The 12369-nt window shown below is 38.0% G+C and overlaps 1 protein-coding gene across 4 annotated transcripts in view; it reads left to right on the top strand.

Annotated features, from left to right (window-relative positions):
• The window catches only part of FNDC3A (fibronectin type III domain containing 3A), a 201116-nt gene that overhangs the window by 179493 nt on the left and 9254 nt on the right, over window positions 1–12369 (top strand). For all 4 annotated transcript variants that reach the window (XM_075533280.1, XM_075533279.1, XM_075533281.1 and 1 more), the window contains 9 exons: window positions 4751–4889; window positions 5621–5689; window positions 6546–6664; window positions 8544–8649; window positions 8736–8911; window positions 9883–9996; window positions 10508–10657; window positions 10754–11037; window positions 11140–11352. In XM_075533280.1, the coding sequence (XP_075389395.1) occupies window positions 4751–4889; window positions 5621–5689; window positions 6546–6664; window positions 8544–8649; window positions 8736–8911; window positions 9883–9996; window positions 10508–10657; window positions 10754–11037; window positions 11140–11352 (1370 nt within the window). The remainder of the gene's footprint in view (window positions 1–4750; window positions 4890–5620; window positions 5690–6545; window positions 6665–8543; window positions 8650–8735; window positions 8912–9882; window positions 9997–10507; window positions 10658–10753; window positions 11038–11139; window positions 11353–12369) is intronic.

The following is a 12369-nucleotide window of genomic DNA, read 5'->3' as shown; positions in this document are numbered from 1 at the left end:
TGATAAAAAATGCTTACGACACACTTGTTCCAGTCAGGATACCCTCGCCTGTCCCCACAGGCAGCCAGTCTTGTCTCGGGCCCTCCGCCTGTTGGTCTGGCCTTTGCCCTGTAGGGGCAGGCAGTGCCGCAGAGCTCCTTTAGCACTGCTGATAGTGTGCAGAGGGCAGTCCGCCCACTTCACCGTAAGCTTCACTTCAGAGGTGCTGCGCTCTGGCCAGTGAGTTGGGAAATGTAGCCGTTGAGGGACCCCCTCCACAAGCAGTACTCTCTACGAACACTCTGGCTATTGGTTCTGTTGCTGCCGCTCCTCTGCCACTCCTTTCCTGCGTCTGGTGTCACCACCTCTGTCCCTGGGCTGCGGAGCTTCAATACCCAGGGATCGTGGGGTTCAAAGAACATGGCTCCACTCCTTGAGGTTAGTGAGATTCTTACATTCCTGTTTCTGAAATGGCATATTTTATACTCAAAAGAATAGCAAAATTAAACAGTCCCCACATTTGAGTTCCAAGTTTTTGCCATCACAATTAACCCTGTGTTAACAATTATTCAGCTAATTCATACCGCCATAGTAGCATCTTCTCTTACCTTGTCTTACCCAGACCCGTCAGGAAAGAGTCATTTGGTAGAACTTGGACAGACTAGCTAGAAGAGATAAATCTCATAGTTCATGGGGACTACAATACCTCATTCCTTTTATTTTAATAATTTTGGTTTTTCTGTGAGCTTTATTGTTTCCGTTTCTTAATACTATGTGATAGTGTGTATAACTATATATAACAGTACTTCTCGAACTATATTTCAATGGCTTTGCTGAACTCTTATTTGCAGGTAATAAAGAAACATCGTTTTTAAATTTATTGTATGAGAACACACCCAGAGCATGCATTTTTGGCAAGGATTCCACAGAAAGTTTCCTCTGTTTATCCAGTACCTACTTTCACTTTATCCCATTACTGGTAGTCACATATTGGAAATGCTATTTCCCATGTCTCTTCAGTCACTTGGTAATATTTAAAACATTATTTAACAAGTATTTTGTTAATCCCCTGTGAGCATCTTGTTCTTTCCTATTTTTAACCCATTGCTAGAATCAAATGGTGATTTTTAATTATATATATGTATTGCTCGATAATCTAAGGAGAAGCTTTCCCTTCTATTAAATCAGTGTTGACTCCTACTCCTTTTTATTCAGTAGGTTATGTAACAGTACTGCTTTAGGTATAGGATCACCTTCAACCTGGCTTCGAACCCTGACCCTTCTTTTGTATGTCCCCGTCATTCTCAGAGTGCTTCGTTGCTCTCCAGCATAAGATAAGCCAGTCTCCCATACTTTCCCTGCTTCAACTTTGGAATGGGCCATTTCTCAAAACATCCCGGATTCTTTTCGTGGCCATTGGTATCTTCAAATCAAGATATGGGCATAACATGTATTTGTTCTTTCAAGCCTGTGAAGAAATGGCATGGGGCCACATCTGAGCTCCTCTCACTTCACAAAGAAGAAGACTCCACCTCCCCATCTACCCAAAGATGATTGCTAAGAGACATAGCTCAGGCATGCCTCCGTCCTCCCATTTCCTGTGCCAAATTTGACACTGTGTTAGGCCGCATTGACTAAAGAAACAAATCCAGGGATACGCATCTATTGTAAGAGAGAGCTTTAGATCAAGAAGTAATTATCAACCAAACAGCTCAGCCCAGACCAAGTCCGTAAGTCTTAAAGGTGGATACTAGTCCATAAGTCCCTCTTCAGACTCTGCACTGGTGCATCATGAAGGAAGATTACAGCTCGCTGGGTACAGAATTGTGTGGATCCAATGGCAGTGGCCACGTCACAAAGTGTTGCCGGTCTTGGTGTGTCTCGTCAGCAGGAAGGTGAAGGCAGAGAAAGGGAAAGAGGGAGGTCCCCAGGACCCTCCTTTTGATGAGAAGTCCACCTGGTTGACACGCTAGACTTCACCCCTACATTTATATATCAAGTTGACATGAAATTGTGTAACTACCATAGACACCAACCATCTTCACCTGACACTGTTGCTAGGTTTGATGATCCATTGCAGCAGCCACACAGAACTGCTCCTGATGATGTGGCTTATTAGGGAGTTAACAAGTTACCACAAATCAGAATTAGAAAACATTAAGAATACAATCCTCTTGTTCACATCAGCACCTCTTCTGAGTCATTTCAAGTAGGCATGTCTCTTGCTGATCCTCTGTTTCTCTCCTGTTCTCAGCCTCTCAGGTACAGCGCCCCTTGACCTCTTCCCTTCTTGGGCCAGTGTTAAAAACCCTGTTAGCGCCATTAGATCCCCAAAGATCGCCTTATTCTACAACAGTGCTCCCATACTAAGCTGTGTTTGTTTCATGGGCACAAAAGTCCACAGCTGTGCCTCACAGCTCTGCTTCACAGCTTGGGTGCTGCTCTTCTGCTCTGTCTTACGGTCTCGGTGCTTCAGGCTCCATGCTTCTGCTGGCTCTCCCACTTCACACCAGGGTCTTGGACATGCTGCGATGGTGAATCGCCCCACAATTCTCTTTTGCTGTTTCTAAGAGGACTCCCTGTTACACTCAGCAGAATGGCAAAGCGGATCAGGCTCTGAGTTAGAGTCCTCTGCACCATGTTTGCCTGCTTCAGACGCTGTAAGAATTGCAGAGACTAGAGATAGAAGAGTCAGACCAAGCAATTCCACTTCTCCACAGCCTAGTACTTACTCCTCCCTGTAGCCTGGCAGTGGAGGAAGCTAGGAACGAGATGTAGATACACACACATATACATACATAGATATTTTAATATAGTTAGATGTATCTAAACAAACACATGTCCACTTGCAATTTACATGTATACTTCCATATAGGTTTATTTTTAAATTATGAGTACCAACCCAGAGCCTCCAATTGTAACTCAGTGCCACAAGTTAATTCTTGTTTTTCTCCCTTCTAACTCCCTTTGTCATCAGTGAAAAACTTTGTCCCAGTTGTTTTCTATTTACCCCTCGGATCCTTTGTTAAAGCCACATCGGGGAACTGGAGTTCCTATGGGCTGCTCTTCCTGTCTCACCCATGACTCCAGCTGGAAAGTGCCTTGCTTGCTCTCCTTACTGGCCTTTTGACTGAATTCTTCCATGAAGAGAGTAGGGGAGCTCAGCATATCATTGTTGGCTTCTTGATGCTGTATGAAGTTTTGGCAGTTCTTCTCTGGGGACTTGAAATTATTACTAGGGACCTAATAAGGATTTTGACTATTTGACTTGGTCAGAAATAGACATTGTTCATTCTGAGCAGACCGTGATTTCTTGGCATGTATTAATATGTCAGTTGCTGTAAGCCAGCAGACATACTTGTACAGAAGTTTCGCTAAATTCACATTTCTAAATTAGAGATATTTATAAATTTAGAAACTTTTTCTTAAATATAGAAATACAAGCAGTCAGTCTAGTTTTCCGCTTAAAATGTTAGATTATACTTTTACTTCAAGAATGACAGGCAGAGGAAGAAGAGGGTAAGTCAAGAAGTATTGCTATTTGGGTTCCAGTTCATATTTGCATATGTTTATTCCGAACAGAACATGTTTAAACATGTATCTGTGATCAGGGAATGGCTGCAGAAACATTCTCTTAGTAATACACTTACTTAAAAAGATACTTCTTGTGCCATGGGGAGAAAATTTTTGAGGTTAGATATTTAGCAATCTAATTGTTTTAATCATTTAAAAATACCAAGTTTAACAAAATGTCCAAATCACAGGTTTTTCAAAAAGTTTACAGGAATGCTGATCATATAAAATTACAGTTTTTATTAGTTGGATCAGTGTTTTAAGGAAAGTAAGGAAACATGTCCAAGATGAACCAAAGAAGGGAAGACCATCAACTTCAGTGAATAAAAAAGACCCTGGCTGAAGTCCAGAAACGATGAACTAATAGCATAGAATTATCATGGATGCAATAGCTGCTGAAGCTGGGGTTTCACATGATGACAGCGTGTTCCATTTTAAGTGAACATCTTGGCCTTAGCAAGCTTTCAACTCAAAGATGATACCCAAACATTGCATGAATATAAGCTAGCCCAACAAGTTTATCTTCCCTTCAGCCTTTTAAGCCTTTTGATCTTGCTTCAGATCAGAGCTACTGAGTACAGTTGTATGGAGTGAATCCTAACTGGAAGCCAGTCTTGGAATTACCATTATGATTCTGAGAGTAGGGACAATCAAAAGAGTGGCTTGATTGTGGTTGAAAGATGTGGATCTGCTTCCAGGCTTACACGGCTGTTGCCAGGAACTCGCACTACCTCTCTCCCTGGGCTTCTCCAGGGAGAAATTGCGCAGTGCCCCTTGGACTGTATTCTTTGGTCTAGCGGCAAGCCGTTAAGTAGAACTCATACTCAAGGGACAGGGAAGGAAGCGTCTCCTTTTGAAGAAGAAAGGAAATAAAAGAATTTGTGGTACGGAAGTCTCTAAACTTCCAAGGAATAGTGAAAGAATAAAGGGCGTGTGGAGCCTGTAAAGAATCTTCTTATTATACCTGGACCTTATGGTGACTCTCTTGTTAAGTAAGATGTTATACTGCGATTTTTATTTCCAGGACTTGATAGTAGACCTGAATATTCATCACATATGCATAGATCCCCAACAAGTCTTTGCATCTGAAAATGTATCATTTGACTGAACCTGCTTGTCTCTCATTGCTTTGCTCATTATTCCATAGATGAAGTGTATCAAACATTAATTATTTCATGTCTTTGTGTTGTCACTGTAGGTCATTGCTTATAATTCAGAAGGTAAAAGTAATCCGAGTGAAGTAGTAGAATTTACTACGTGTCCTGATAAGCCGGGAATACCTATAAAGCCTTCAGTTAAAGGAAAGATACATTCACACAGTTTTAAAATAACTTGGGGTAAGATAATATGCATATTTTTAGATTACTGCTTTTGTATTTAACTAAAATAATTTTAATAAGATAGAGTAAGTTATCTCAAGCAAGTCCAGTAAAATATGAAAGTCATTCATTATTTAAACTTTTGTGGAAAACCTTGTACTCAAATACAGTAAGTTCAGAGTTGATATAAGAGAAACTTGGGATCCACTGTGGGTTTACAAACTAGAAAAGCATATGAGAAATGAAAGATTACCAAATTTATAGCGAAAGTCACTTGGGTTATCTTGGCTTACTCATGAGAAATAAGCATCACACGTCATTTAAAACCACCATTAATTGAGGACCCGTTTCTATACTGGAAAAATTAAGATCAAATAAAGTTAGTTCCTGCCTGAAGAATTTAGACCAATAAAATTCAGACTAATATGTCATTGCTATTTATAAAATATTTAAAATTTTGGAACAGCCCTGTCTCAAGTGAGACATTTTCTTTAGAAAGTATTGCTCTCTATACAATGTAGCCATTAAAATTGTTTTAGAAAGCTAGATTGATAAGAATGGGAAAATAAACTAAATTTAAGTGAAAGGTTACTAGCATGGAGTCCTATGGTGCTGGTATTAATAGTGAAGCATTGCAAGTGATTCTTCTCTTTAAACAGTGCTAGGTTTTATTTTCTGTTTATTCGGATTTGCTGTTATTTTAAATTGTGTATACTTTACCTACCGTGGCGCTTTGCTTCTTTGGCTAGACCCACCCAAAGACAGTGGAGGCGCGGCCATCAGTAAATATGTAGTGGAAATGGCAGACGGGCCGACTGGTAAGAAGTGCTGATTTAAACCATTTCCCCTTGATAGACTTATACCTGTCAGCTTTCCCTACACTTCATGACTGGACACCTTCTGTTATCTCCTTTCAACTCTTGTTCTTAATGTGCTACCATACGTTTTGGCTTTACCTGATTCTCATTTTGGGTTTTCCTGGTTTTTTTCTCCTTTTTTTGTAGCAGTTGAGATGTTATTTGTTAAGACCCACTTTGAATTGTGATCTCCAGAAGTATATTAAATGAAACATAAGACTAATATACATCTATATTTTTATCTTTACATTTTCTTATTTGCTTACATTGCTTTTAAGTTATTAAGTCATTTTTTATTCCATTAAATTTAACCCAGATATGTCAGAGACAAATTATCTTCTTAAAATATAACTCAAATTATACTACTTTTAAAAAATAGATTCTTTGCCTAGTGAATGTTTTCTTGACTCGTAGATTCAGTGACCTATTTCCTGCACACGTCTCGCCTCCCAAAACAAATCTGTTAATTAAAACCGAACTTCCTTTGGTATTTATTCTTCCTGCTCTTTGTGTACTACAATGCTAATACTGGGCCATAAACTCATTTAAAATGCTTAGTTAAAAGCAAATTATCCATGTAAGCCAAAATCATTGTACAGTTACCGAGCTATTTAACTTCAACAAAGCCATGCAAATTTGCCTAGGAAGCTGCACCCATAAATTAGATAATTTCCAGGAAACTTGAAATAAGCTTAGATTGTATCAGCTAAGTTACATAAACAGTTAGTGAAGCTAGGATACCTGCTGTTTCCATAATACTCGAACATTAAACATTACCTGGTGGCTGATTGCACATGATTCTTCCTTCACCCTGCAGGAAACAAGTGGGACATGATATATAGTGGCACTACTAGAGAACATCTTTGTGATCGACTAAGTCCTGGCTGTTTCTATCGTTTTCGAGTTTACTGCATCAGTGATGGAGGACAGAGTGCGGTAATACTTACATGTAGATTCTTTATTATTAGTTTGGTTTTTTAATACATTTTGCCAAATGATAGGGTACCGTCAGGTGCCACCTCACTCCAAATTTTGAGTTGTGTCCACAACTGCATGCAAGAAATTTCTCTACCTTATGTGGTTGGTTTTATAGTGACCAGGATATTGTAATATAGTATTAACTAAAGGTAAAGAGTGAATAGCTATTGCCTAATTAATATCTAGCTTTAGAAAACGATAGAGTTGGTTTTTAAAGAAAAGTCTAAGGATGATGCTCAGTAAAGCATATCTAGTGGAAATAGAAATAAGATCATTGTAGACTGATTTCTTGGTTCATAAATTACGCATCAGGACAAGCCATAAAATGTCATTTACTGTTTAAGCCCAAATTAAAATAATTCGTGCAGAAAGTTACCATAATTATTTGTTGTTGCTCTGAAGAGCTGTTGAGTCCATTCTGACTCATAATGCCTACATGGGACAAAGTAGAAATGCCCCATGGGGTGTCCTAGACTGTAATCGTCTTGGGAGTGGATTGTTGCCTGTGGAGCTGCCAAAATAAAACCAAGCTCACTGCCATCGAGTCAGTGCTGACGCGTAGTGACTCCCTGCGGGTTTCCAACATAGTAACTGTTTGAGGAGTAGAAAACCCGTCTTTCTCCCAAGGAGCTGCTTATGGTTTCAAACTGCTGACCGTGCAGATCACAACCTAACATGTAAGCACTACACTGCCAGGGCTCTTGAAAACTGCCGGCCTTTTAGTTAGCTTCTGAGCGGTCAACCATTTTGCCACCAGTCTTTCTAATTTATTGTTAGGGTGCCAGTAGCTAACAGCCTTTTAAATTGTGCCATTGATCATCTATGAAGCATTCACAAAGTGCTGCAATTTAAATGGTTTTTTATCAGAGGTGGTTGGTGGCTTTTATTAATGAATTTAACCAAGAATCCTTTCTTGGATCATTTCTATTTTTAATTACTTTTCAAATGGAATTTAATGCCATGGAAGTATTCTTTATAAAAGGTAAATTAAAAGATTTTGGTTTAAAATGTGAGTATTGTGAATTGAATTTGAATCCTACTTAATAATAGGCCTGTGTGCCGATTGCTTTATTTGTACCAATAAGAAAATCTACTAGATTTAAATCTATATGTATATATATATATAATTCAAATATAGCCTTTTTATATAGCATAATCTTCTAAATAAAATTATGGCCAAATATTTTGCCTTAGTTTGAAGTGAATGTTCAATGAAAGTAAGGAATCTTAACACTGAGTGTGTGTAGAGGCTTTTAGGAAAATAAGGAAATATCTTTGGAAATAAAACTAAGAGGCATTTTTTGTAAAAATAATATTTATATTAAAAGTAGTACTAAGTACCTGAAATGATTATTAAATATCTTGTAAAACTTTTAATTAGTAAGTTAATATCTAGGTTAAAAATATAAAATGCAGTAAAGTGACCAAAAAAGCCTAAACTTCCTGAAAATGAAGTAAACAGCATTTATAGAACTCTCTTTAAAAACTTTCCTTATATGAGCAGAGAGTAGTGGGTCTATTTAAATAGGAACAAAAATAATACTACCCTTTAGGTTGTGTTGGAAGTTGGTGTTTGTTTACTCTTAATGACAAGAAGAAAAGGAAGTTTTTCTCTAGTTACTTGACTTTGTGCATAGTGTTTACATAGTGTGTGTCTTTATTCATATAAAATTTGAGTTTTAATTATTTAATTGGGTTTTTATTTTCTTCAGAATTTTTATTGCTTTTATTGATATTGAAGTGCAGTTTCAAATCATTGTGGCAACATTTGTGTTTGTGGTATTTTCCTTTAACAAAAAGGTCTGATTAATTGGTTTGGGGCATTTTGTTTCGGCAGGTGTCTGAATCCTTACTTGTGCAGACTCCAGCAGTGCCTCCTGGCCCGTGCTTCCCTCCCAGGTTACAGGGTAGACCCAAAGCAAAAGAATTACAGTTACGATGGGGTAATTCCATTTTGGTAATAAATCAAAATTAAGTTAGTGCTAAATATATTCATCTTGTTAAATTGCATACATCTTTCCACCTTTAGGACCTCCTCAGATTGATGGTGGATCACCCATTTCCTGCTATGGTCTGGAAATGTCTCCGGCAGATGAAGATGAAGCCAAAGAAGTGTACCAAGGCTCTGAAGTAGAATGTACCGTGAGCAGCCTTCTTCCTGGAAAGACGTACAGCTTCAGACTTCGTGCAGCTAACAAAATGGGGGTAGGAAAGACATGCTGACTAAAGTAGAGTCAAAATTCGTTCATTTTACCTTGGATAATTGCACCCATTATGTGATCCTTTTGTTTTCAGCATGTGACTCCAAATCCTATCATTTATAGTAAGTCCATATTGATAAATTAAGAGAGCTTCCTTATTTAGAATCTCAGAACTTTCAAATCCTATTGTAATATGACACTTGGGACTTAAATTGAGGCCAGGGTTCAACTTTTAGACTGTACAGAAAGGGTTTAAATACCCTGGTGGCGCAATGATCAAGTATTCGACGGCTAACCCAAAAAGTCTGCATTTAATTGCAGTCCTTACATAATGTCTTTTGGTTTATATTCTTCCTGCCTAATTCCCTGATCCAATACAGAGCCCTGGTGGTGCTGTCAGGTAAGTGTTGGATTGCTAACCTCTGGGTCAGAATATTACTGAATTTTGAAGTCATAGACTAAAATACAGAATGTAAGTTATATGTAGCGGCATCTTTGAAACTGCCAGTTAGGCACTGGACTGCTACCGTAGGTTGGTGATTCAGACTCACCCAGCTTCCCTCAGGAGAAAGATGAGGCTGTGTGCTCCAGAAAGAGCTGACCGGCTCAGAAATCTTGTGTAGCATCTTTGTGAGTCCGCATCAACTCCATGGCAGTAAAGTTTGGTTTGGCGTTTAGTTCTCTAATGCTTTGGCCTCATGAATCAAAGTTCATGAAGGAATAATCAGCAGGAGAAAAAAGCATAGTAAATGAAACTTCAAAGCTCTTCACACCTTCGTTTTCATGGTCTAGTAAATCTTTCTACGTCTATGAATGATTATAAAACTATTTCATGCCAGTTAATCTTGAAGGACAGGGATGATGAACTTAATTATTAGTGAATTTTTAAGTATTGAAATCTCTGCAGTTAGTGAATACTTAAGGGCTAAAAAGTGAAGACGCTTATTATAGATACTGTTATTTTTTTTCCCCTAGTTTGGTCCTTTTTCAGAAAAATGTGATATTACTACAGCTCCTGGTCCACCAGATCAATGTAAGCCCCCTCAAGTAACATGCAGATCTGCAACTTGTGCACAAGTGAATTGGGAGGTATTGTATTTTCTGCTTTAAACAATTAAAGTTTTATAAAAGGAATAAAAATACTCATTTTTGGCACCTGAATTATACAAAGACTAAACCTTAGTAAATTCACCTGGGTAGAAAGTGAGTCCTTTTCTCTTAAAACCATCTGAGTAATTTACAACTTTTTGTTTTTATTATCTCCATTGCATGTAATCTATACAGGAATAATTAGTCCTGATGATCCCATTTTCATTTTTCTTTGAAATTTTAACAAGGAATATCTTTGTATGATTTATTATTTTGTATTAACAGGATTATTTTTAAATATATTTACCCTAAAATACTTTTCTAAAGTGACGTAGTCATATTACTGCTTCTAATTCCCGGCATAGTTTTGGGCTTACATTCAAAATAATACAGTTGAGTGGTTTTAATTGTGCTTAACTATTTAAATTCAAACGCAGTTCAGTTTGTTGTTGTTGTTGTTGTTATACTCAGATAACAAGCTTCCTGTCTTGGTCTTCTTCTTCCTTTAAAGGTCCCACTGAGTAATGGAGCTGATGTCACTGAGTATCGATTGGAGTGGGGCGGAGTTGAAGGAAGTATGCAGATCTGTTACTGTGGACCTGGACTCAGTTATGAATTAAAAGGGCTTTCACCGGCAACCACGTATTATTGCAGGGTCCAGGTATAGACAGTCAATGCTTTGTCACTTATTTTGTCCAGAAGTAGTGTGTTGCCTTGGCATCTATCTTCATGGGCTTGTGTCTTTGCTAACTTGTAGGCGCTGAGTGTTGTTGGGGCAGGCCTCTACAGTGAAGTTGTGGCCTGTGTGACTCCACCGTCAGTTCCTGCCATTGTGACTTGTCTGCAAGAAATTAGTGGTGATGACATAGAAGATTCCCGTTATTCACCTTCTACATGCCTTGCAATCAGCTGGGGAAAGCCTTGTGATCATGGTTCAGAAATCCTTGCCTACAGCATAGATTTCGGAGATAAACAGCCTTTGACCGTGGGAAAGGTTACAAGCTATATGATTGACAGTTTACAGCCAGATACAACATACAGGTATACTCTAAAAACTACATAATACATTTTGCCTAGACCATCGAGAAGTTTTAAATAATCACCAAGGGTTTCTTTTTTTTTTTTTTTTTATGTGACTATTAGAATACGAATTCAAGCCTTGAATATCCTTGGAGCAGGTCCTTTCAGTCACATGATAAAACTGAAAACTAAGCCCCTCCCTCCTGATCCACCTCGTCTGGAATGTGTTGCCTTTAGTCACCAGAACCTTAAACTGAAGTGGGGAGAAGGGACCCCAAAAACATTGTCAACAGATGCTATTCAGTACCACCTTCAGATGGAGGATAAAAATGGAAGGCAAGTTTTTAAAAATTGCTTCTTTATGTATTTTCCTAAGTTTCAGTATATAAATGATTCTAAGTTATAGAAATGAATAAAAATCTTTTTAACAACAGTTAAGATTATAACATAGTTGAGTGTACTATTTTTTTCTTAAACAACAGAACACAATGTAGAGTTCCTATTACTTGTGAATGAAAAGTCGAGAGAAAAGCAAGTTATTCTTTGGCTCTGTTCACTCTCTAGGCTAGTAATCTTGGCTACAAAATAGAGTTTTCAATATTTATGTGGAAGGCAGCCATTTTTCAATTTTTTCAATAATTCCTATATTTCAGGGATTAAAAACACAAGACTCTTCCTTTGAAATGTGTTCACTTTATTTAGATCATTGTTTACCAAAGTGGACAATACCACTCCCCTTGGGGGCATTGGAATGATCCAGGTGGAATGCAAGGGCACATGTCTGCATTTTATTCTGAATTATGGACTGTATTGCAAATGTTTTTTAATTGCCAATGGGGTGCTGAATAATCTTTTTCCTGAAAAGGGAGCAGTAGGCCAAATGAAAGTTAGGGAATCTACCATATATACTCGAATATAAGCCAACCCGAATATCTGCTGAGGCACCTAATTTTACTACAAAAACTACATTAAAAATGTGCTGGAAAATTTGGCTTATCCTAGAGTATATACGGTTTGCTTTATCACGATATTTTTCTTCATTTTTAGCCTGATTAGTTTTGAGGGTGTTAGAAATAATATGAAGCATTTCTTATTTTCTATAGTTAAAAAATTAATAAAAGCAATCAAAATATCATGAAAAATTCGAGTTAAGGATGGCATATTAAGGAGAAATACATATGCTGTTACCCTTCCCAAATAATCCCAGTGGAGTAACTCACTGGAGACTGTATGTTCTCTTACAGTGCTATGTCTGTCTCTCTCTCTCTCTCGAACATCGCCAAGTCAGCTAAAATTATGCATGGGGACCAAGAATTCTGTTCTTTTCAAGGAAGAGTGATAGAGAAACAGTCT

The sequence above is a fragment of the Tenrec ecaudatus genome, chromosome 15 (genome assembly GCF_050624435.1).
Source record: "Tenrec ecaudatus isolate mTenEca1 chromosome 15, mTenEca1.hap1, whole genome shotgun sequence".
NCBI classification, from domain to species: domain Eukaryota; kingdom Metazoa; phylum Chordata; class Mammalia; order Afrosoricida; family Tenrecidae; genus Tenrec; species Tenrec ecaudatus.
Note: the sequence above shows the minus strand (reverse complement) of the source record. Positions and strands in the feature narration are given on the sequence as shown.